The sequence below is a fragment of the Castor canadensis genome, chromosome 7 (assembly GCF_047511655.1).
Source record: "Castor canadensis chromosome 7, mCasCan1.hap1v2, whole genome shotgun sequence".
Classification (NCBI taxonomy): Eukaryota; Metazoa; Chordata; class Mammalia; order Rodentia; family Castoridae; genus Castor; species Castor canadensis.
In genome coordinates, this window is record NC_133392.1 from 101,096,197 (window position 1) to 101,122,101 (window position 25,905).

General features: G+C 33.2%; 1 protein-coding gene across 1 annotated transcript in view; it reads left to right on the forward strand.

Moving 5' to 3' along the window:
* Positions 1-24,226, forward strand: part of Lrriq3 (leucine rich repeats and IQ motif containing 3) — a 152,315-nt gene extending 128,089 nt beyond the window's left edge. The window contains 2 exon segments of the mRNA XM_074079758.1: positions 12,896-13,619; positions 23,607-24,226. Coding sequence (XP_073935859.1) covers positions 12,896-13,619; positions 23,607-23,787 — 905 coding nt within the window. The 3' untranslated portion in view covers positions 23,788-24,226.
* The last annotated feature ends 1,679 nt before the right edge of the window (positions 24,227-25,905 follow it).

A 25,905-nucleotide genomic window follows, 5' to 3' on the forward strand; every position in this document is an offset into this window, starting at 1 on the left:
AAAGCACCTTAAAGTCTATATGCCACAAAAGGCTATCCACTTGTGCTAAGATGTCAGGTTTGCTGCTGACAGCAACTGTTTCACTCCCATTTGTGAACATTCAGATCATATACTAATTTTAAATTGGCTTAGACCATTTGGATCTTCACAGATGGTTCATAAATCTGTAATGTATTTAGAAGAAGTAAATAAGCTCTGTTGACCATAATATATGCTACTATGCTCCTGTGGGTTCTGAAAGATCCATGCAAGAGTTAAAAGTATTGTTGAGAAAACTGAAAACGAATAAACTGCAATGTAATCTTACTTTGCTCTCAGTGAAGTACATATATAGTACAAATATAAGCATACTTTCTTTTCAACAAACATTTCTTTCACATAGGCAGGCTGTATTCAAAATAAATCATTGAACTGTCTTTGTGTCAAATTCATTTTGTACAAATTATGGGTGGACAAATGAGAAATTGTACCTCATATTTTATGTGGTATTACTAGCAAAAAGTATACAAATGTTTCAATTTCCTTAATTTTACCTGAGTATTATTAGTAATCCTGTAAATGGAAGCAAATCGTATTAGTTCATAATAATATTCTTATTTTAACAATAAAACATATTGAAATAATATTGTATTATTAAAATATAAAATTATTTTAGAGTATAAATAATTTACATATGACACTGACTTAGTGAAATATTAGTTTACGTGTTTGAATATGGAAACTATGTACTACAATACAATACCTTTAAACATTTACTCTACTTCACCAAATATACTTTTCCTCTTTTTCAACAAATGGCATCACCATCCACCTATTTCCTCAACCAAAATAAAATGGTTCATCAGCAAGTTCTATTAACTTTATCTGTAAAATCTATCCCAAATATTTCTACAACTCTGAACTTCACTGCCTTTCCCTGGGACTTACCTATCATTGTATTTTCTCTGAACCACTATAGAATCTCTTAACTAGTCTTTATTTTCTTATGGTCCACACTCAAATACTTTCTCTTCATGGTAGAATCACATATATGACTTCTCTACTTAAATGGCTCCAAATAGCAACTTTTTTTTTTCTGTGACCTACAATGCCACACAGTGTCTTGCTCCAGCGTTACCTCTCTAACTGCATCTAACACCACCTAATTCTTACTCACTGGGTTCCAGATGGCTTCTTCTCTATCCCTACCAGGCTCAAAGTGTTCCAGAGTTCTGCCTTTAAGTAGATTCTCTTTTCTTTTGTAATATTCTTTTCCCTGATTTTCTCACTTCTTAGTCCTTGTTGACTTTCCAATTCTGATCTGATTCTTTCCTGTCCACACAATAAAATTACTAGGCCTTCTCACTGTCATTTAACCCTTTTTGATATTCATCAGAGCACTTACCTCTATTTGACGTTCTGTTTATGAGTTTTTTATTTGTCTCCTTCCACTGCAACAAAAGTTTCTTGAGATTTGTTAATGTGCTTTTTTCAGTTAGAACTTCATCTCCCTTGTCTAGAAAAGTGACTTAAAGACAGCAGATATTAAATTTGGTATATGCACATTTTGCATATGTATATTTTCATCTAATTGCTGTATTAAAGAAATAATTTTTAATTAAAGAGGGATTGGGTAATGTGTATTAAAACAAAATAATTCTCACACCAAAAGAAAAAGTTTACAGGAAAAACTTAACAGTTGGTAAGAGTTTGAATAAGAACTTCCATATTTGTGATCTGTGAGTGTCAACTGAAGAATTTGCAAGCTACTAAAATATGAATGCATGACTGGAAAGATAGATAGAGAAACTAATAGATGAATGAATTGAAATGATCTTAGGAAACTAGATGCTATCTGGTTCTTCATTGAGATCATGTGTAATTTTAAGTAGCTGCCATAGGGAGAAATTGGTGTCTTTTACATTAATAAAACACTGAAATTGAGATTTGAGACCCAAGACAGGATAAATGCTCATATAGTTTTGAATATAGTAGGCACATTAACTAAAAAGAAAGTAAAGTAGAAGAATCATTAATACATCAGGCTGAATTGCACTTGAAATGAAATAGAAATAAATAATTTAGAAGTGAGAAAAATGAACTCTAATATGGTTATATATAGCAATTAAGAATCCTAGATATCTATTTTATAATTGACTATATATAGTCTGAAAGTTCTAAGAGGCTTCTGATACTTATATTTATTTCCACTTTAGAACTTGTATTGGGGCTTGTCATAAAATTGGGTTCAGATATGATTTTCTAAATATTATTTATAAATAGATTATAGCTATTCAGGTCATTCCAACTGCTGAAACTGAAACTTTTCATAGTATCTCTTATTTTCTGATATTTCAGTTGAATAGGCAAATACAAAAGAAAGTGAGGGTGAAAATAAGGAGTGAAGAAATATATCTCTCATCATTAACTGCATTTTATTTCATTTTTTTATTCATTCACTTGTGCATACATTTGTTTGGGTCATTTCTCCACCCTGCCCCCTTCCCTCCCCCCTCATCCCCCTCAGTTCCAGGCAAGTCTTGTTCTGTCCTTATCATTAACTTTTATTAACTGCATTTTAGTCAGTTGTTAGATTCAAGAGGGAGGGGTGTATTTTGTAAGCTAAGCCTAGCTTTGTACTTTTAAAATAAGTATTGAGTTACAGATTTTAAGACCCTGAAACAGAGACCTATCAGTGGTTATTTTAATGTCCTTTTCTTATCCACCAAAAGAGTATCAAAGTATATTTCATCATTTGTTTTTATGGTATTTTCAACCCTCTTCTTAAGACACAGGAAATGCAAAAGGAAACCAAGGAAACAGAAAATCCTCTGAACATATTTGTGTCTTGCCATTTTTTTTTAGGGCCAAGAGAATGTGGTATGGTATGAAATATTTCCTTGTAATGGTGCTTCTTTCTCCAAGTGTGGAAGACTTCAGGCCATTTCATAACATATTTGGCACAGAACTCATTGACAGTCATGACATCTATTCATGGCTCCATTATTTACTTGAGTTTAATGGGAAGATCTCTTTCTATTTTTGGTATGAACATTAAAAACAAGTCTTGACTTTTGCATTGGGGAGGGATTCTATTTCTTATATTATTTAACAGTTATAATATATTAACTGTTTTTAATACCCAGGAGGAAAGAAGAATCATTGATTTGATGGTGAGTGTTTGGATCTGCTGGTATATTAAGATTTTAACCAAGGATTTCTGAGAATACTATGTGTGTACCCAATTTTCCATCATGACTTTGTAACCTACTGTGATCTTTCATCCTACATATGCAAATAGAAGTTACTTTACTATCTGATTTTCATACATTCAATCTACACTTTTTTTTTTTAAATTTTTGTGGTATGGGGGCTCAGGACCTATGCCTTGAGCCATTCCATCAGCCCCCTTTTTTTGTGATGGGTTTTTTTGAGATAGGGTCTCAAGAACTAGTTGCATGGGGTTGGCTTCAAACCATGATCCTCCTGATCTCTGCCTCCTGAGTAGCTAGGACTATAGACATGAGCCACTGGCGGCCAGCATAAACTACTCTTAAATCAATGGTAATGTAATTATTATTTCTAAGCCTGCATTTTAGATTTCCAAGTCTATTTTTTCTGACAATTATAAAAATTGCTATATGAAAGAAGAATGTGAAATAGACTTATATAAGTCATTTTCTCATATGACTCAGTAAGTGAGATAAAGGAATATTTCAATAGCAGTGTCAGGCAAAGTTTGGAAAATATGCATCATTGTATTTCTAGACATTTTCCTACAGTAAGCATGGGCCAGAAATGCAATACCAAAATAACCTCATGTCACTTTTTTCCCTTTCAATTTGTACCGTGACATGACAGTTTGCATTATTTTATGTCAATGCCCTTCATATCCAAAGGTGATGCCACTGATAGTATTGTTTGCCTTGTTGTATATATAGACAGGTGATTTTAGCCCATTTCACTTGAATTATTTTCATTGTAAATTCCTTAATTCAAAAATAAAAATATCAGTTTGAGACCTATTGTTATTGAAAATTTTATTGGATATAGAGCCATTCCAGATCATACATATAATCTTATTATATATAAGATTACCAAATTACATCATAGGTTTAAACTTGTATGTGCATTATTTTTGTGATTATTTTTGACTTACATATAATGTAGAAGAAAATACAAACAGAAAGCTCTTATGCATGTAGACCTTGTAATTGCTTGTATTGAAAATTCACATTGCAACTTCTTTGACTAACAAAATCACTGGTTTAGTCCTTAATGCTCTCAACAGAATCTAATAAAAACTCTGATGCAATTGACAGGATTAAGATATAGGCAAGGCAAAGCAAAACATAATGGGAAAAATAAAGCTGTCAGAAGGAAGAATCAGTAAATGAAATGAAGAAAGAAGTACATACCAGATATTTCAAATTGTTTTCATCAATGTTTTATTATTTTTATTGTAGAAATATTTTTGCAATGTTGGGTAAATATATTCCTAAATAGTTTTTTATTTATAGTTTCAACTTGCTATACCTAAATCTCACAGTAAGACTTCTGACCCTCTTTCTAAAATACATATTATCTTTGAGAAAAAGTATTGTATCTGGAAGCACAGCATGCATTTTTAAAACTCTATTGTCATGAAAACAGAAACAAACCAATGTGACACAGTAAAAACTCCAGAAATAAATTCACATATATGTGGTCAACTAATGAAAAAGATACCAAAAATAAACACTGGAGAAGGAACAGGATTTTTAATAAGTGATGCTATGAAAATTGAATATCCACATGCAAAACAAAAGTACTCTTACCTTACAATATGCTCAAAAATCAATTCAAAATTGATTAAGGACTTAAACATAAGACCTGAAACCATAAAATTTCTAGAGAAAACACATTGGTACTGATCTTACCAATAATTTTTTAAAATTTGACACCAAAACACAGGAAACAAAATCAAAAATAAACTGGCAAGTTTACATTGAACTAAAAATTTTTTCCATAATAAAGAAAATAATTGACAAAATGAGAGCACAACTTATAGAATGGGAGAAATTACTTATAAATCATATGAAGATAATTATCCAAAATATATAAGGAACCCATACAATTCAATAGCAGAAAATCAAATAACTAAAAAATGGAGAAGGGACCTACATGGACATTTTTCCCAAAGTAGTATACAAATGCCCAGCAGATACATGAAAACGTGATAAACATCAGGTGCAAATTAAAACCATAAGGAGACATCTTACATATATTAGCATGATTATTATCAAGAAGACAATTGACAACAAGTGTAGGTGAGAGTGTGGAGAAAACACAACCCTTCAACACTCTGTGGAAATGTAAATTGGTGCAGAAATTTAGGAAAGCATAAACATTCAATCCTTAACATATAAATGATAGCAGGAAGTTTATTAAAAAAAGGAAGATTTTAATTTAGAATTATAGAGACAGAACAAGAGATAAATAATGTGGTCAAATGGAGCTTGATATGGATCAGAGATTTTTGCCTTCTATTCTCTACAAGAAGAATTTGGGCAACTTACTTGATTTATATAAGCATTTGAGGATATGATGACTCTTTTAGCTTCATCTCCCTAGTTATGAGGCATTTTATAATTTAATTTTAAATACTTTGAAATTTCTCTTAGGATTTTGTTTTCTTTAACTCAGGGATTATGTAGAATATGTTTAATTTCCAAATATTCAGGATTTTCTTAGATATCATACTGGTTTTTGATGGAATTCTGTTGGGGTCAGGCAGCATACTGTAGGATTTCAGTTCTTTCACATTTATTGAGATTTTTCTTATACTCTAGCACATGACCTTAGAAGGGAATATTTTTATTAGTACATTATTAAAAATACTGTGCATTGTGCAGTTATAAGATATTAAGTTCTGTAAATATCACTTAGGTTAAGGTGTGTTGTTGGGACTGCTGACATAATGCCATTACTGATATTTTACCTTCTGTGTTTTCAGTGGCTTAATTTGGAATCAAATTTTTAATATTTATTTCTGGATACAACCTGTGAATCTTCTTGAATTGCCTTTTTTTTTGATAATTTTCTACTTAGCTCTATACACTGCTTTCTTTTCTATTATGAGTATTCCTTTGCCCATCATTAAAATCTTGTCTACTTCTTTCCTTCCTATTGCCTTTTTATACCAAAGATCCTGCCCTTTTTCATAGTCACCTTCACTTGCATAAGACTACCACCATCAGATTTGGCATTTTAACATATAAAGACATTAGGGAATCTTCTATAGATGATAACAAGAAGTTATCTTGATGGTGGAAAAAAACAGTCTAACATAGGAAACATTTTTTTTAAGATTAACAAACATACTTTTTATACCTATATTTGCCAGCTGATGTGGAATTCATCATAGGATTTTCAAAACATAAACATATGAACAATATGATTAAAATTATTGTATTAGGCTCACTATGGTAACAAATAGACCCAGGAATATATCCTGACTCAAACATAATTGTCATTTGTTTCAGACTCCAAAAGAGTGCAAGTTGGATAATCCTGATTTGTGATTAGATTTTCAACCAGTGATTAAGGGACCCAGGCTTCTTCCAACTTGTTGTTTCATCATCATATAAGGTCTTATGCTCATATTTGTATGGTAGTCCGAAGAAAAAAAAAGACAGTACAGCGAAGGCAGGTTTGTTTCTTAAAAGCCTCAGATAAGAAATGATGCATTGCCTTTTATTTGTACTCCACTGTAAAGGGCTTAGCTCATGGTCACACACAGTAGCAAAGGAAGTTGTTTCTTTCTCTGTCCAAAGAAGGGGATAGAAGCTATTGCTTTCTACTAGAGTGAAGAGAAATAAGATAAAACTCATTACAGTGGTCTTCGCAAGTATGTGATAGGAGTATCTTATTAAATTAAATCACATTTGACCTAAAGCTCCTTCTATATCTTTGTCCTTATATACCAAGCAGCTTAACTAAGTATGTAACAAATTAAAAGTCTAAATAGGAGAATAATTTTGAAATAAATAATTAAGTCATTGTGAGCTTCAGTATATATACTGCCAAATAATCTGTGTCCAATAAGGCAAACATTGAACTATGATCAATTAGCTGTTTCTGTTTACAAATACTTCCTGCTCATGTTGTAGAGAGGAATGCTTTGAACCTCCACTGACTATGAGTGCCGCCAATTCATAAATTGTTTCCTGCTTAAACTCTGTTCAATTTAATTAATTCTTAATTCTTTTATTCATTTATTCACATGTGTATACATTTTTTGGGTCATTTCCCTCCCCTGCCCCCGCCCCCTCCCTGTCCTCCCACACACCCTTTTGCTTCCAGGCAGAACCTGTGCTGCCCTTATCTCTAATTTTGTTCAAGAGAAGATATAAGCACAATAAGAAAGACAAAGTATTTTTGCCAGTTGACTTAAGGACAGCTATACAGAAAGATTCCAGCTTTGCATCCAAATACAAATGTGTTACAACCCAAGTTGAATCATCTCTAACTGATCTTTACACTGATTCCTGATCCCCTTCTCCTGTTAACCTCTGTCACTTTAAGGTTTCTGTATTAGCTCCTCTGGAATGGAGACATCAAACACTTTCATGGTTTGGGTTTTCTACTTATCCCCGTACCTCCCGTATGTGCTCACTCCTTAGCATGTGACCCAAGTCCAACCACATTGTTGTATTTGCCCTAGATCGGAAGTCCACATATGAGGGAGAACATACGATTTTTGGTCTTCTGAGCCTGGTTAACCTCACTCAGAATGATGTCCTCTAGTTTCATCCATTTACTTGAGAATAATAAGATTTCATTCCTCATGGCTGAGTAAAATTCCATTGTGTATAAATACCACATTTTCTTAATCCATTCATCAGTAGTGGGGCATCTTGGTTGTTTCCATAACTTGGCTATTGTGAATAGCACTGCAATAAACATGTGTGTGCAGGTGCCTTTGGAAGAGCATTCCTTTGGGTGTATCCCCAGGAGTGGGATTGCTGTATCATATGGCAGATCTATGTTTAGATTTTGAAGAAGCCTCCAAGTTTTTTTTTCTACTTGATTTCCCACCAGCAGTGTACGAGGGTTCCTTTTTCCCCACATCCTTGTCAACACTTGTTGGTGGTGGTGTTTTTTGATGTTTTCTATTCTAACGGGTGAGGTGGAATCAGTGTGGTTTTGATTTGCATTTCCTTCAAGGCTAGAGATGGTGAGAATTTTTTCATGAGTTTTTTGGTCATTTGAATTTTTTATTTTGAGAAATTTCTGTTTAGTTCAATTGCCCATTTCTTTATTAGTTCATTGATTTTTGAAGAGTTTAGTTCTTAATTTCCCTATATATTCTGGTTATCAGTCCTTTGATGTATAGCTGGCAAATATTTTCTCCCACTATGTGGGTGGTCTCCTCAGTTTAGAGACCATTTCTTTTGTTGTGCAGAGGCTTTTAAATTTTATGAAGTCCCATTTGGTGTCTAAGAGTTTTTGGTGGAGTTATTTTGGTCTTTAAGATATAGGATCATTTCATTGCAAATAGGGATATTTTGACAGTTACTTTACCTATTTGTATTCCTTTTATTTCTTCTTCTTGCCTAATTGCTCTGGCTAAGAATTTCAGGACTATGTTGAATGAGAGTAGGAGAGTGGGCACCTTTGTCTCATTCCTGATTTTAGGGGAAATGGTTTCAGTTTTTCTCCATTAAGTATGATGTTGGCTATAGGTTTTCATATATAGCCTTTGTAATGTTGAGGTACATTCCTTCTACTCCTAGTTTTCTTAGAACTTTTATCATGAAGTGGTATTGGATCTTGTCAAAGACTTTTTTTCTGCATCTATTGAGATGATCAAGTGGTTTTTGTGTTTGCTTCTATTAATGTGCTGTTACATTTATAGATTTGTGTATGTTGAACCACCCCTGCATCTCTGGGATGAAGCCAACTTGGTTATGGTGTATGATCTTTCTGATGTGTTGTTGGATTTGGTTTGCCATTATTTTATTGAGGATTTTTGAATCAATGTTATTGGATCTTGTCAAAGACTTTTTTTCTGCATCTATTGAGATGATCAAGTGGTTTTTGTGTTTGCTTCTATTAATGTGCTGTTACATTTATAGATTTGTGTATGTTGAACCACCCCTGCATCTCTGGGATGAAGCCAACTTGGTTATGGTGTATGATCTTTCTGATGTGTTGTTGGATTTGGTTTGCCATTATTTTATTGAGGATTTTTGAATCGATGTTCAATAAGGAAACTGGCCTATAGTTCTCCTTTTCAGAGATGTCTTTGTCTGGTTTTGGGATGAGAGTAATATTGGCTTCATAAAATGAGTTAAGCAGTGTTCCTTCCCTTTCTATTTCATGAAACAGTTTAAGGAGGGTTGGTTTTAGTTCTTCTTTAAACGTCGGGCAGAATTCAGCAGTGAATCCATCAGGTCCTGGACTTTTCTTTTTTGGGAGACTCTTGATTGCTTCTTCAATTTCATTTTGTGTTATAGATCTATTCAGGTGATTAATATTCTCTTGGTTCAGTTTTGGATGGTCGTAAGTATCTAGAAATTTGTCCATTTCTTCAAGATTTTCAAATTTATTAGAATATAGGTTCTCAAAGTAGTCTCTGATGATTTCCTCGATTTCCATGGTGTTTGTTGTTATCTCCCCTTTTCCATTTCTGATTTTACTGATTTGAGTCTTTTCTCTCCTCATTTTAGTCAGGTTTGCCAGGGGGTCTGTCAATCTTTTTTATTTTTTTAAAGAACCAACTTTTTGTTTCATTGATTTTTTTGTATTTTTTTGTTTGTTTGTTTCTATTTCATTGATGTCAGCCCTTATTTTTTTATTATTTCTCTCCTGCTTGTTTTGGGATTTGCTTGTTCTTGTTTTTCTAGGAGTTTGAGATGTAGCATTAGATCATTGATTTAAGATTTTTCTGACCTTTTAATATATGCACTCATGGCTACAAACTTTCCTGTTAGGACTGCCTTTGATGTGTATCATAGGTTGTGGTAGGTTGTGTTTTCATTTTCATTAACCTCCAGTAAACTTTTAATTTCCTCTTTTATTTCATCAGTGACACATTGATCATTGAGCAATGTGCTGTTCAACTTCCAATTGTTTGCATGTTTTTACTGCCTCTTTGTTGTTGATTGCTAGTTTTAATGCATTGTGTTCAGATGGAATGCATGGGATTATTTCTATTTTCTTATATTGTTGAGGCTTGCTTTGTGCCCTAAGAAATGATCAGTTTTGGAGAACATTCCATGAGCTGTTGAGAAGAATGTATATTGTGCAGAAGTTGATTGAAATATTCTGTAGACATCACCTAGGTATATTTGATCTATGGTGTGATTTAGTTCTAGAATTTCTTTATTGAATTTTTTGTTTGTATGGCATATCTATTGGTGATGGGGGGTATTATGATCTCCCACTACAACTGTGTTGGAATCTATATATGTTTTCATGTCCTTCTGAGTATGTTTGATGAAATTGGGTGCATTGACTTTAGGTCATATAAGTTGATAATTGTTATTTCTTTTGGTGTATTTCCCCTTTTATTAGTATGGAGTGTCCTTCTTTATCTCGTTTGATCAATGTAAGTTTGAAGTCCCCTTTGTCTGAGATAAGTATTGCTACCCCTGCCTGTTTTTGGGGGCTATTAGCTTGGTAGATCTTTTTCCAGCCTTTCACCCTCAGCCAGTGCTTGTTTCTTTCTATGAGGTAGGTCTCCTGTAGGTAGCAGATTGTTGGAGCTTCCTGTTTAATCCAGTTTGCCAAACAGTGTCGCTTGATGGGGGAATTAAGTCCGCTAACATTCAGTGTTAGTATTGATTGTTAGGTAGTGATTCCTGTCATTAAATTGTCTTTGTTTTTAAGGGTTTGATTGTGTTCAGCTGCATCAATGTTACTCTCTACTTTCTTGTCTTTTCTTCTGGTTTGGTACTGCCTGCCCTTTCATGGTTTTGTTTGTTTTCACTTTCTGTGTGGACAATTCCTTGAAGAGTCTTTTATAGTGGTGGCTTGGTGGTCATATATTGTTTTAGTTTCTGCTTATCATGGAACACTTTTATTGCTCCATCTATTTTGAATGATAGTTTTGCTGGGTAGAGTATCCTAGGGTTGAGGTTGTTTTCATTCAGTGCCCAGAAGACATCACTGCATGCTCTTCTTGCTTTTAATGTTTCCATTGTTAAATCTGCTGTGATTTTGATGGGTTTACCTTTTATGTTATTTTTTTTCTCTCTTACAGTCTTCAATATTCTTTCTGTAGTCTCTGTGCTTGTTGTTTTAATGATAATATGTTGCGCGGTATTCTATTTTGGTCAGGTCTGTTCGGTGTTCTGGAGGCTTCCTGTACCTGAATGGGCATAGTTTTCTCTAGATTTGGGAAATTTTTTGTTATTATTTTGTTGACTATATTACACATTCCTTTTGCTTGCACCTCTTCTCCTTCTTCAATGGCCATGATTCTCAGATTTGGTCTTTTGATGGAGTTGGTGAATTCTTGCATATTCCTTTCACAGGTCTTGAGTTGTCTGACTAATAGTTCTTCAGTTTTTCCTCTAATTACCATTTCATCTTCAAGTTCTGATATTCTGTCTTCTGCTTGTTCTAGTCTGCTGGAGTGGTCTCCCAAATTATTTTGTATTTCTGTTTCATTCTTTTTTCTGAGGTTTTCCTTATCATGGGTCACTTCCTCTTTAATATTGTCAATTTTCACCCTTAACTCATTTATCTCTTTATTTATGGTCTTCTCTCTTCCATTTTCATGTTTATTTAGAGCTCCTATGATTTCATTTATTTGTTTTTGTGTTTTCTCATATTCCTTATTTTTGTTGTCTTGAAATTTCTTGAGTGCCTCCTATACATTTTGGTTGACCATGTTTTTAGTATCATCTCTATGAAATTCTCATTAATTACTTGCAGGGTTTCTTCTTGCAGAGTGTTCTTGTGGCCTTCATTGGGTTCCATGGAATGGTTTTTCTTTGTGTTGTTGGAGTCTGGGTCTGGGTATCCATTTTCTTCATTTCCCTCTGAATCCTGTACTAATTTATTTTTTTGAGGGGGATGTAATGCTTTTCATCCTTTTTTATCTTCCCAGCATTCCACTTGGTATTGTTTTTGTCCCTGGTCTATGTGTAATTTAGTGTTAGCTAATTTACAATGGTAAAACTAACAAAACCAAGAAAGAAGAATAAAAAAAGAAAAAGAAAATGAGGAAAAAGGAAAAAAAAGTTGAACCAAAGAAATCAATAGGGAGATATGGTAGACAATCAGACAGCGAACAAGACAAATGAACACTTAAAGAAAAGAGAAAAAAGAAAAAAAATTCCTGGTTCAGGAATAGTAGAATTTCAGTCTCAGTAGTTCTGGTGTTACCCCTTTAGCATCCAGTCCTTTTTGTCTACATCTCTTAATCAGGTTTGAAGCTGGCTTCTGGTGGTGTTGGAGCCCTCCTGTGGTGGGTGGTGGCCAATGTGCTGGTGGGCCCGTGGGTGAGCAGTGGCCTGGTGGGCTGGCGAGTGGCAGCCTGGCTGTTCTGCAGGGTAGAGGCCCAGCAGACCTGTGGGGCAGAGGCCTGGTGGGCCAGTGTCTATTTAATTTATTTAAAGTTTTTCTTTTAGAAAACTATGTGGAAAAATAATATATGTAAGTACTAAGTATAAGATGCTGTTATTGAGTCAATGCAAGTAAAATAATTGTGAGAGATAATACAGAAAATCATAGAAATCAGATTTACTTCATTTCCATGTTAATATGTTTTAATAGTGATTTTCCTGTCCAAAAACCACAATAGAGAAATGCTTCTGATCAAAGTAAATATAAGGTTGTTATCAGCTTTATTAATGTAGCCTCTTAAACAATTTGGACAGAAAATAAACTTAGCTGTGGTATGTTTGTTTGCTATATGCTGTAGGTCCAAAAGAGTCTGGAGATGAAACTGAGGAGGAAGAATTTGATGCCAGTTTTAGGATATCATCATTCAAACTACCCATACATGCATTAGGTTCATTGACATATGCTGCAGTATTGAAACAAAAAAAACAAGATTATTTACCTGCATATGCCCAGCCACTTTCTACCACTCATCCAAAACCAATAATTAAAAAAGGTACACAACTAGAGAGGGATATCAGAAGAGAGTTTCTTACAACACAGAGAGCTGGTGTAAAACTCCATACATTTAAAGATATTGATGAATATTTCACAGAACAAAAGAAGGAGCATTATAAAGAAAAAGCAACAGCTGAAGCCATGGCACAAATTGCCCAACAGAGAGTGAGAGTACATGTCCAAGAACACTTCGATAATAAAAAATACACCGTACAAAAACTAATGGCAAGAGATAACGAGAAAATTCAGAAAGCTTTACAACAAGTGTGGCAGGACAGACTGAACTACCTTAAAAAAGTTAGAGAGAGAAGAACCCTGTTTCTAGCAGAAAAAAAACAAAAGGCTGCAGACCGTTTATTAGTTCAAAAGTTAAATAATGAGCACACTTTTCTGTCCAGAGAAATGACTAAAGCTGACAGATTGAAGAAGAATGAGGCTATCCTTAAACAGAGATATCTGATGACTCAGCAAAAGATAAGAGAAGAAAAGTATCGCCAGGATTTACTTAAAGAAATGAAGAAAATTAGGTAGGTGCAGGTTAAATATAATAGTTTTGAGTATTAAATGTGAATATTATATGCAAATGGTGAATTCTAATAAATAGTATTTTGTTTATAGCATGAAACTACTTTGGAAAACAAACAAAAAAAGATGACTTGCATGTTAATACATTATTACAAAAGATTAAACAATAAAAGTAGCTCTTCCTCCACCTTTCAAACTCATGCAATAACACTTGCTTAATTTATAGTTGTTCTTATTGTCATAAATAGCATTATCATCAGTCTCTTGACTAGTGCTGGAAACTGTCTTTTACAACTCCATTTTCCTCACTACCACATCTAATGTATTTTCCTATTCATCATATTTTTAAAAGAAGTCTCAAAATACTTCATTTTAAGAACCACCTCTTGTCTACTAATTCGAGTACTCGTATTCTTTTTAAGAATTCACATTGTCCTTCCAATTGACATCTCCCTCTCTAACCTATAAACTCCAATTGCTTTTAAAATAAAGTTCCTATTATACATGTTGATAACTTGTTATTGCTCACAGAATGAAATTTAATCTCCTCCAAATGGCATTTCAAACACATGCTCTCTGTAGAGTAATCTCACACTAATTTTTTTTACTATAGCTTCCACACTCTTCCCCTAACAGTAATCTTTGTTCTAGACAGGCTAAGTTATTTTCCCCTCCTTACCCAATATTGTACTTTCTTATCCCTATGATTTTACTGATACTATCCCCTTTCCTTAAATGTGTGTGCTGCTAAGGCACGATAAGCCCACAATGTTAAGGTTGTCTATACATTATTGTGCAAATCTAAATGCTTTGAGGTGTTCAAATTGCTGATGAGGTGGTGTTTGTATGTGAAGGAAGACACTCTTTACTACAGAGAAATACAAGTGGCTGATGCTTGACTGTGTGGCTGTGTTTCACCCTTATGCTCCCCATCATATAATGCATGAACAGCAAAACCAGTGGTAAGATTCATGCTTTCATTATCTACCTTTTAGTAGTCAGCTCAAATGGCATTTTCACTTTTAATTTCTTCCCAGCTGAATTAGTCCTTTTAATTTTTCGTGATTCCGTAACATGTTATTTGAATCTTAATTCTCGCAGTTGTCACAAGACATCTTGTACCATAGTTAGCTTCTGAAGTTCTTTATAAATTAGTTTGCTCCATCTTCAATTTCAGTATCTAGTATGGTACTTACTTAACAAATTTATTCATTAAATATTTATTGAAGAACATAAGTATTAGTCCCAATAGTAGTTTTTTTCAAATCCACTTAAAATCATAATCACCAGAATGTAAATTATAAATTCCTGGGTATAAATGAGAGTGTTTTTTTTTTTTTACATTTGTTCCCAAGACTTAAGCCCTTCAAATAAGAAACAGTGCATATAGTTTCCAAATGTTTGTATAATGAACATATATATTCAGGATTTATTTCTTCAGTGCAAGGTATCAAACCCAGGGTCTCATGTACACTAGGCAAATGGTTGCACCCCTAGCCAGGAGTATTAAATGAATAGTCAAAATATAATTAACCAAAACATAGCAAATAACTTCATTAATAATTGGAATAGATATCCATGATAGCACAGGTACTTACTTCATGGCAATATGTTTGCTCATACATTTCCCCTCTCAGTGATCATTGGTAATTTGTCCCAAGGACTATTTATCATTGATTCAAATTATTTCAGGAGTAAATCAGTTTCTGCTACTAAACATTCATATGATAGGTGATGTGGGGAAGTAAAGACCATTTGTTTGAAAAAACTAAAAATCTAGGTGTGAGACAAGGCAAAGGCAATAAGAATATTAGAGTTAAATAATAATGCAAGCAATAACAAACAGTTATTTGAAGACAATTAAAATTTCTGGTGAGAGTAACACAGGAAACTAGAAGAAAGAAATGATTTCAACCCTCACTTATCACAGGGCTAATGCCTGACACTCATATGACAAAAGACAGGTTAAATAGAGTAAAAAAAAAAAAAGAGTTTATGTAATTAGAAATTTTACATGACATAGGAGCTTTCAGAAATGAAAAACCAGAGATCTGGGAAAACTGGACAAAAAATGGGGTATGACCTGCCTAGTTTATGGTAATAAACTTGGGGAGAGGGGAGCGATGGCTTTTTGTTCATATTTTTCTTGGCCTCTTTGTGTAATATTTTTTCCCTCCATGTTCAGGGCAGGATATCTGTCACATTAGCATCTCTGAAAGAGAGGGGACAGGAGAACATCAGAGCAATCTCTCTGCTTCTACAATTTTCTCAGTTTCCTTAGATTAAAACACTCAACATGTTAAGGTTCCATATTTTGGGGTAGCATTTTCTGCTCATCAAAATTTATGCAAACAAGCCTTAACTAAATATCAAAGTATTTATTTCTCTTCTCCCCTGCCTTATGGAGAGGAATAAAACATTCTTTTTCCTCTAAGAGTACCTAGTCCAGTGACAAACAAAAACATACAATTGAATTCTTATAAAAAGGACCAGAAAAAGTTCTATTACTGTTTATAATTTGGCAAAGCAGAGGGAGAGGGGAGATCATTAGAGGAGGGAGAGGAGAATGAACAAATTTGGAAATTTCAAGTAAATAAAAGAGGAAAGTGAGGAAAGAAGTGCTGCACAGATGACACGCACAGGAAATTTCAGGTGTTCAGGGTTCTTGGATCCACTCTCAGAATGAAAGCACAAGCAGACTCCAGCAGCAGAGGTCAGAAAGATTTTATTTGTCCAGAGGAGAAAGGCTGCATGGGGGCATGCAAGGAACCCAGAAACCAGTGGTCTCATGGGTCAGGTTGGAGATTGGGTTTTATAGCCTTTTTTGTGTGTTGCCCGAGGGTGGAGATGTCTCTCAGGTGCAGACAGACTTTTCCTGGGAAGGAGGTGTCTTGTTGACCAATTATCACCTTTTGGGACCTCCTGCAGTCTGTCCTTCAGGACAGACTACCTATAGCAGGTTTTCGAAGACGAGAAGTTGAAGGTACAGTTGCTTGAGAGACATGAATCCATTAGAAAAGGCCACTACCTCACTCTTGGTAAAGACCATAACCCTAGCAGAAATAAAAATTGCATTATAAATAAATATTTTACCACAAAACTTTCTTTTTAAAAAATAGATCAGTCCCTCAGTCTTGGGGATAGAATGCAAAGCATGGATCTTCTCTTTTTAAGTCTCCTGGGCAAAAGAATACAGACGTCAAAATTCCTCCACTTACTTTCTGTAATCTCCCCAGGTTCTGCTGCCTGAATTCAACTCCAACTCCCTGTTACACTGATGGGCAAGCATTTTGATAGAGATTACTGTTCAGAAGTCTCTTATTTACCCATAGAAGGTTCAGAATAAGGTCTTTGTTAGCTTTTTTCTACTTCATAATGAGCCACTACCTTTGAAGTTCAGAAGAAAAATCAAACGAAAAGGCCTCTGGCAGTGACTCCTAATGAATACATACAAAATCATATTCATTTTTCAAATGCACATAAAAGGATCTTGAAAGCATACTAGGAAAAGAATGCCATGAAAAATATGGGCTGGACAGTGGTGATCCAGAGCTTAGAAAAGATACAACCTTAATATATTGGTATATATATCATACACTGATATATATGATATACCTTGAAAATACTGTAGTCAGTGAACATGTGTAGCAATAAAAAAAAAAAATAGATCAGAAAAGAATTCCCAGAATAAACTTTAGACAAAGCTGTCACAAATAAATGCAGGAAATTTCAAATTATTTTATGATGAAGACTTTTTTTGAGGTCTTGGAAATCAAAACCAGGTCCTCATGCATGATGAAGAGTTTTTGCTTTTAAACTAAATAATGAGGTAGGAACTCTGAGAATTAATATTTACTCAACTATCTTAATATATTAATTAAATTTCATTCACATGAAAGGATATCTTTTAAGAATATAAACCTATGACTCATACAAATGTAAAATGATTACATGCCAACAATTTTATTTAACCCAGCAGGAAATAAAATTTTGAGTTCAAGGGAGAATTTAAAGAACATGCATTATCATAGGCAATTGGGAATGCCAAAATAAAGCTTATAAATATATGGAAAACTAGTCAATATCCACTGGAAAATAATCAATTATATCATCACTGGAAAAAATTTATTTACATTTCTATAAACAAGAATCATTTGCATTGCTCAGTTTTCCTCAATATGCACACTTGTAGAATAGCTCAAAGATATTGAAAGGCCCAGATTGTGCTGAAGGGTACCATAGAAAAAAACAGCAATAATTTATTTTTACTCTTTCAAAATATTTCACACACTTTTTCCTGATATATTGAAGCTTATTATCTATAGTTTTACTCCATTGATATTCTATGTGGCAAACTATGAATGTGCCTATATTAAGGCTTACATAAAAATACTTAGAAATCTTTATAGCATCTTACTTCTTTTAAATTTTTAAATACTCCAATTAGAAACAGTTTGTTCTAAGATGTTTTAAATAAAAAGAAAACATTTGGCTTTTGATAGTTATAAGCAATTTTATATTCTTAAGAATGAAAAATATTTTTAAAATTTTACTAAAACAATATATGACCACCAAGGTTGATTTGTAGAGGATAAAGTTAAGTGAATTTTCCAGTGATTTTTAACAGAATTATTTTCTCTTGCAAACTGCTGCAAAGACACTATTTTTGAAAGTACATGGGAATAAGGCAATATGCTGGTTATGTCAGAGTTATGTCCCAAAAGATATTACTGAGTTCCATGCTCAATTTTTAAAATAAAGACTGTATATTGATAAACAGGAAGTAAATGCAGCCCAAAAAAGTCAGCTCTGTCTGGAGACTTTAAAGGCTTTTTGATTTTATTATTTTTTTCTGCCCGTTCTTCATTATCAATCACTTGACCTAAAAACATTCTGATGAATCTTAGTAATTAGTGAAATCATTACAGAGAATATAGCTCCTGCGTCTGTTATGTATTATGAGGGGAGCAAAAGAGTAAGGGTGGGATGGCAGATAGCTCTAATTTAGGAAGTTGCTAAGCTATCCTCTGGCATACTTAAGCATGAATTAAAAAGAGGATTTGAAATGAAAGAATCTGTATGTCAGATAAAAGCTGGTTGTGTAGTTTCCCAAGATAATCTTTTACATACTCTGAGAAAGTGATGATACAATTCAGGGTGGAACAACAGGCTTTCCATTTTGAACTAAGACATCAGTTAGCATGAAAGATCTAAAAAAAAAAAAAGATGGCTGTCCACTTATATTATTTTCTACTTGTCCTTATTTGGTCACCAATTGACCTCTTATATCACCTTTATTCACTATGATCTTTATATCTTTTTTTTTTTTTTCATTTTTCTTTTATTATTCATATGTGCATACAAGGCTTGGTTTATTTCTCCCCCCTGCCCCCACCCCCTCCCTTACCACCCACTCCACCCCCTCCCGCTCCCCCCCTCAATACCCAGCAGAAACTATTTTGCCCTTATCTCTAATTTTGTTGTGGAGAGAGTATAAGCAATAATAGGAAGGAACAAGGGGTTTTGCTGGTTGAGATAAAGATAGCTATACAGGGCATTGACTCACATTGATTTCCTGTGCGTGGGTGTTACCTTCTAGGTTAATTCTTTTTGATCTAACCTTTTCTCTAGTACCTGGTCCCCTTTTCCTATTGGCCTCAGTTGCTTTAAGGTATCTGCTTTAGTTTCTCTGCATTAAGGGCAACAAATGCTAGCTAGTTTTTTAGGTGTCTTACCTATCCTCACCCCTCCCTTGTGTGCTCTCGCTTTTATCATGTGCTCATAGTCCAATCCCATTGTTGTGTTTGCCCTTGATCTAATGTCCACATATGAGGGAGAACATACGATTTTTGGTTTTTTGAGCCAGGCTAACCTCACTCAGAATGATGTTCTCCAATTCCATCCATTTACCAGCGAATGATAACATTTCGTTCTTCTCATGGCTGCATAAAATTCCATTGTGTATAGATACCACATTTTCTTAATCCATTCGTCAGTGGTGGGGCATCTTGGCTGTTTCCATAACTTGGCTATTGTGAATAGTGCCGCAATAAACATGGATGTGCAGGTGCCTCTGGAGTAACAGTCTTTTGGGTATATCCCCAAGAGTGGTATTGCTGGATCAAATGGTAGATCGATGTCCAGCTTTTTAAGTAGCCTCCAAATTTTTTTCCAGAGTGGTTGTACTAGTCTACATTCCCACCAACAGTGTAAGAGGGTTCCTTTTTCCCCGCATCCTCGTTATAAAACTTTTCTCCAACCAACCTCTGCTACAATCATAGTTAACTTAAATTCCCAGAATGATCATCCCAATTACCTAACATCAGAATTTTTAAATTCCAACAAACTTTATCATGTATAATATTAATGAACTCATTCCTATCAATACATAATGACCTTCCCATCACTTTGAACTGCTCCATCTTTAAATCTTTATCTCTTGTCTATGTATTTGTGGCTAAAATCTATCTTTTCAACTCTTTTCTTCCTTTACTTTCACCACATGCATTCTTCAAATATATGATGACCATTCATCCTTGGCATAACTTCCATAATATACTTCTTTTCCTTCCTAGTGTAGGCTCCAGTGTTCTTCAAATATTCTTTTATTCTTTTTGTCTACTGTCTTTGAAATCCATTCCTTTTATTGCCTCCATAATGCTAATTGCCCTTCACTACCAATTCCTACCTTGGAACAACCCAATTATCTAGCTTCACTTCTTGGATTAAAGTTAAAGTAATTAGGTGAAATCACTGACCTATAGTTTTTTATGACATTATTTTACGATCTCCAACTTTAGGTAATACCTCACTTGTTTGTTCCTTATCCACCTAACTACAAAAGCAATTTTAAAACTTCACCAACTGTAAAGCTTCTATGCAAGCACCACTATGACCACTCTTTCTCAGCAAGCCACTTTATCTAATTACCAAGGAAATTTTAGGCCTTCAATGTTGAATTCATTCAACTTAGTATCCACATCAATAAAATTCTGGATATAATGGATTTATCTAACTTCCTTTTCTGCTATTTCAGGATTAGTTTTCCATTTTCCTATTAAAAGTTAATCATCTACCTACTTAATGCCATTAAGAACTTTGTGTTAAAATAATGGCGCCCAAAAAAATAGATGCCATGCTCTATTCTTTTAAGACTATGAATATTTTGAAATACCACACCTCTGAATGTGCTGGTAAAAGGGACTCCACACATATAATTAAGAATATTAATTAGTCCACATTAAAATAGATTATCCTGGATTGTTCAGGTGGGCCCAATATTATCCCACTAACTTTTAAATGCAGAGACCAAAGACAGTGTCAAAGTATTAAATGAATTTGACATGATGTTTTGACTTGAAGTTGGAGGAAGCATATAAAAAGCATGAGAACAAAAGGAATTTTGATAATAACCAAGTGATCTTGAAAGAGGACCACAAGACCTGAAGGAAAGCCACAGCCTTGGCTGACATCTTAAGTTCATCTTTGTGAGAACCTAAGCTAGAACCCTACTGAGTAATGCCACACCCAGACTTCTGACTCATGGAAACTATAAGATAATATAAGTCAACACATTTATGGCAGTTTATTACACAGGATGGAAAATAGAGTTTCCAACTTTGTTCTTTTTCAAAATTGCTTTGGTGGTTTTGGGACTTTTGCTTTTCTATATAAATTTAAAGTTAAATAAATTCAAAACATTTAAATGTAATGCATTCAAAATAAATTAAATCTGATATATTTAAAACAAATTTACATGTTGATTTCTACTAAAGATGTTCTTAGTCTACAAATTGGGCTTACGTTGAATATATATGAGATTGAGAGATTATATTGTCTTCCAATCCTTGAACATGGCAAGATTCTCTGATAATTTAGGCTTTCCATCAGCAATATTTTATTATTTTTAGGGACACTCCTGCATAGCTTTTATTAAACTTATGTGTAAGTATTCATATGCTTTTTATATTCTTAGTAGAATTGTTTTTATTTCATTTTCTCATTATTTGATGCTTGTACATATAAATACAATTGATTAATTATATTTTTTCACTTCAATTCTTTCAAATAATTCTTTTCTTTAAACCTGTCCACAGTTATAATTTTTATGCTAAGAAACTTATTTCAATATACCTTTTAGATTTATACAGTGTCCTTACTTGTATTGTAAAGATTTTTTGCCATGATTTCTCTTCTACTACATTGCCAGACATGACTTCTGCCTTGAGGTCTAGACTCATAATAGTAGTAGCTAATTTTCATGACTGATTATTAAATGGCATGCACTTCTTTAAGGATTTTAAATATATTAGCTCATTTGCTTTCTTTTTTTCTACTTCTGGGGATTGAACCCAAGGCCTTGCACATGCTAGTCAGGTACCTTATTACTGAGCTACATCACCAGCCCAGTATTTTCACTTTTTTTCCAACCCTATTAGTTGGGTTTTCATCTTCATAAAGATGAAAAAATGGGCAGGAAGAGCTTAAATAATTCATCCAAAATCACACAAGCCTTAAGTTTCAGAGATGGATTTTAAACCCTTTACTCTCTGTACTATTAGTAAAAAGACACTGACTGCTTCTCTATATTCAAGGGCATTACCACATGACCTTGAAGGTCAACATTTCCAAAACAGAACTGTAATATTTCTCCAATCTGGTTCCTATTCTGATAACTGCCACTATTATCCATCCAACAGAAGGACTTATATGTCAAGCATTTCTCTAAGAATTTTTACTGTATTAACTCAGTCCTTTACTAAATACCATGCCACACTCTACTACTCTTTCTGCCTCAGTTTTGGCTGTTCATGCTATACCAAATAGCTTGAAGAAATCATGTTCCTCTCATTACTGACTGGGAAATATATATCTTTCACAGCTCAGTTCAAGGACTATTTCAACTCTGAAACCTGCCTTTTCTAATCTCTCCTTGTTCTCCAGGTTTTATTTTCCAGTTTTAACCTCAATTTTTATTTAACTCTGTCCAGTTACATAATACACTTTCATTATATACTGCTATATTATTTCATTATGTATTACTCTAATACTTCATTTTTATAAATATGTATTTTTATTTCACTTAAATTTATAAAAGCTTCTCATAGTCACCTTTATGACATATCTTTATATTTATCTGTATATACTTAGCATCTAGATATAATGTTAAGCTTTACAAACATAACCTCTGAATGACTGAGTGTGAACAAATGAATTCTCTTAAAGCCTGTGACATTTCCCATGCTTGGCAGAGTTATATGGTATACTTAGAGTCTATATTAATCTACTAGAGCTGCTGTAACAAAATACCACAGATTGGATGGTTTAAACAACTGAAATTTGTCTTCTTACAGTTCTGGAGATGAGAACTTCATAATCAAAGTTTGGGCAGGTTTAGCTTCCCCTGAGGCTTTGCTGCTTGGTTTTTAGGTGACCAACAACTTAATGTGGTTTCACATGCCCTTTCTTTTGTGAATTACACCAATACTGTTTTTTCCTCTTCTTACCATATTGGATTAAAACCTATCCATATGACTTCATTTCAACCTTGTTTTTTTTTTTTTTTTTTTGAACTCAGGGGCCTCACATTTGTATATCCAAATGCAGTTACATTCTAAAATACAGGGGCTAGGATTTTAACATATGAATTTTGAGAGAATACTTTCTGTCTCTAACAGAGTCCTAAAAGAAGCTTGGATTTAGTGATGCTTAAGTAGAAGTTTTACAATTCATGGCATAAGCTAATTTAGATTCCTTTTGGGGAATCTAAGCAATGGTTTATGAACATTCCTAGTTTTAGGCAAGAGAAGTCTTATAAATATAGTCCAATATGAGTATTATTTAATAAAATAAAATTTCTATAAATGGAACACTGATTTTTTTCCATTTGTATATGACTATTTTGGAGACATCTAATTATTATTAGTGATGATCTAATTGCTATCATTTTAGTAATCAAACTATTTATCACCTTTCTTACTTCTTCTTAGGGCTCAAGAAATACATAAAAAACACTGTGAAGAAAAGTTTGTTCTTGATATGATTACTTTTCAGAAAGCCTGTGAAAGACTTCAAGATGCTAAAGCAATTGTTGCAATTGTAAAGCAGACTACATCTTTAAACTTACCAAAGGATGAACAAAATGACCCAATGTCAGAAAACATGCTATGATCATTTTAAATTGTGGCCATAATTTTTATTTGAAGAACTTTGAATTAATATTCTGAAAGAAATACTCTACAAGATGTATTTCTATAGAAATATTCTAAAATCCAAAAAGTAGTTTAACTTTTTTGTGTATTCCTCATAAATTAAATAAAGTTGAATCAGCACCCACAAAAGGTTTCTTATATATACACATATGGACCAGGAATAATTAAAAAGGATATCATTTACTGTAAGCAATATTGCCAAGGCACTGCTTTATTTTCTTTTTCATATCTTTTCTGAGTATTGTAATTTGTAAACTACTTTCCATTTCTCTGACAACCTTAAGCATAGTAATTTCTGCCCTTCTTGCAGACTTTTATTAAGATATAGTGTACTTTGGTTATTTTCATGACCTGCTTTCATATATTTAATTATATTTTCCATTAATTTATTAAAACATTTTCTGAATTTCTGTTTTCAAAATAAAAGTTTAACTATTGTATCAATGATTCATGCTATTACAAAAATTTAGAAAATACAAATTATGAAAAGTAAATTAAACATTCTTATGTTTTCTTCATATTTAAGTGTCATAAAAATACTATTTTACATGGATTATAAAGTTCTTGTAGATTGTTTTTTTGTGTATTTTTGGGATATTTTCCTTTTTTGCAGCTATGTGGAGGCAGAGAGGAGAGAGAAAAAAAGAAATAAGAGAGACTATTCAATTATGTAATGATGATCATAAAGCATACAGAATTTAATGTATTCATTTTAAGTCTAATATTTATGGTAGAAAATTTGAAAAGTAAAGAAAAATATTTTTAAAATGTAAAAATCCTTTGTAAAATGTGTATCACTTTTTCAATAGTGTTTGCTTATCTAGGAAGATAAATGTATTATTATAGTTGTAACATCATCCACTTGATACAATATAAATAGTGCCATTCAGAATTTATCTCAGGCTGGGCTCATGGTTCAAATAGTAAAGTGCCTCCTTAGTAAATGCAAAGTCCTGATTCAAACCCTAGAACCACCAAAAATAATCATCTCTGTCACTCTCCAGCTACATACATATACTTTCTAAAGCTTTGTACTTTAAAATTCTCTAGTTCATCAAGCTATCATAAATTTCTAAAAGTTAAGTATTTTATAATAGCGATTATTCATTTGTTTTTCTTTACTGGACTGCTATCAAATACTGTAATATTTTCCAAATTTTCTGTAAAATAATAGCTGTCTGTTTTTCCATGGCACCAGCTTTCGCTTTCTTGTTAATTAGTAGATAACTAATGAGCAAGTGATATTGGCATTTACTATTATTCTGGAAAAAGAAAAAACAAAATACCTTGGGGTGGTAGAAAGTATGACATACATAAGTTTTCCATAGCAACTTAACTAATCTCTGTTACTCCACTTTTCTGTATTGTTTTTGGAAATAATACATATGTTTTAGGGGTTTAATGAAAGTAACAATCCATGTAAGATAGTGTTATTATGACACTTGTAGAACAAGAAAACATGAATAAAGCAACACAGTATTTTCCACAAAATAAAGGTAAGTTTGTGCTAGTGAAGGTAGCAATCTTTTTCTCTTTGTAGTTATAAGAGGATTTATTTATTATTTGTGTGAAATTTCAGAGGAACTTCCAAAGAATAGTAAGCTTATTTGTGTGATATATGTGGAATAAGTCATTCAGTCAGTCAACATGTTGAGTGAATGTTTGTCCTCCTTCTGTTTTCCTACTCCATTCTATGAATATTTTGTAGCTTTTATCACACTACATGTAATTAACAATTTTCTTGACTATCACCACTCAAATGTGAGCTTTTTGAAGGCAAAAAATACTTTATGCATCTGTGTGTCTCTGTTACTTTGTACTAAAACAGATTTGTTAAATATACACTATGCTTTTACAGCATAGTGAAGCTGTTTACAGCTCTTATTTATATACTATCCTAAGTCAATCTCATGGCATTTACTGTCCCTTACTGTTTATGTTTTGAAGAATTCAAAATCTGTATATTTAGGTTATATCTCCAGTTATTATATATCTCCTATATTTCCAGAATGCACACTAGACACTTTTACTTTAAAGGCCTGAAATATTTTTAAAGTCAAACATTAAAATGGAATTA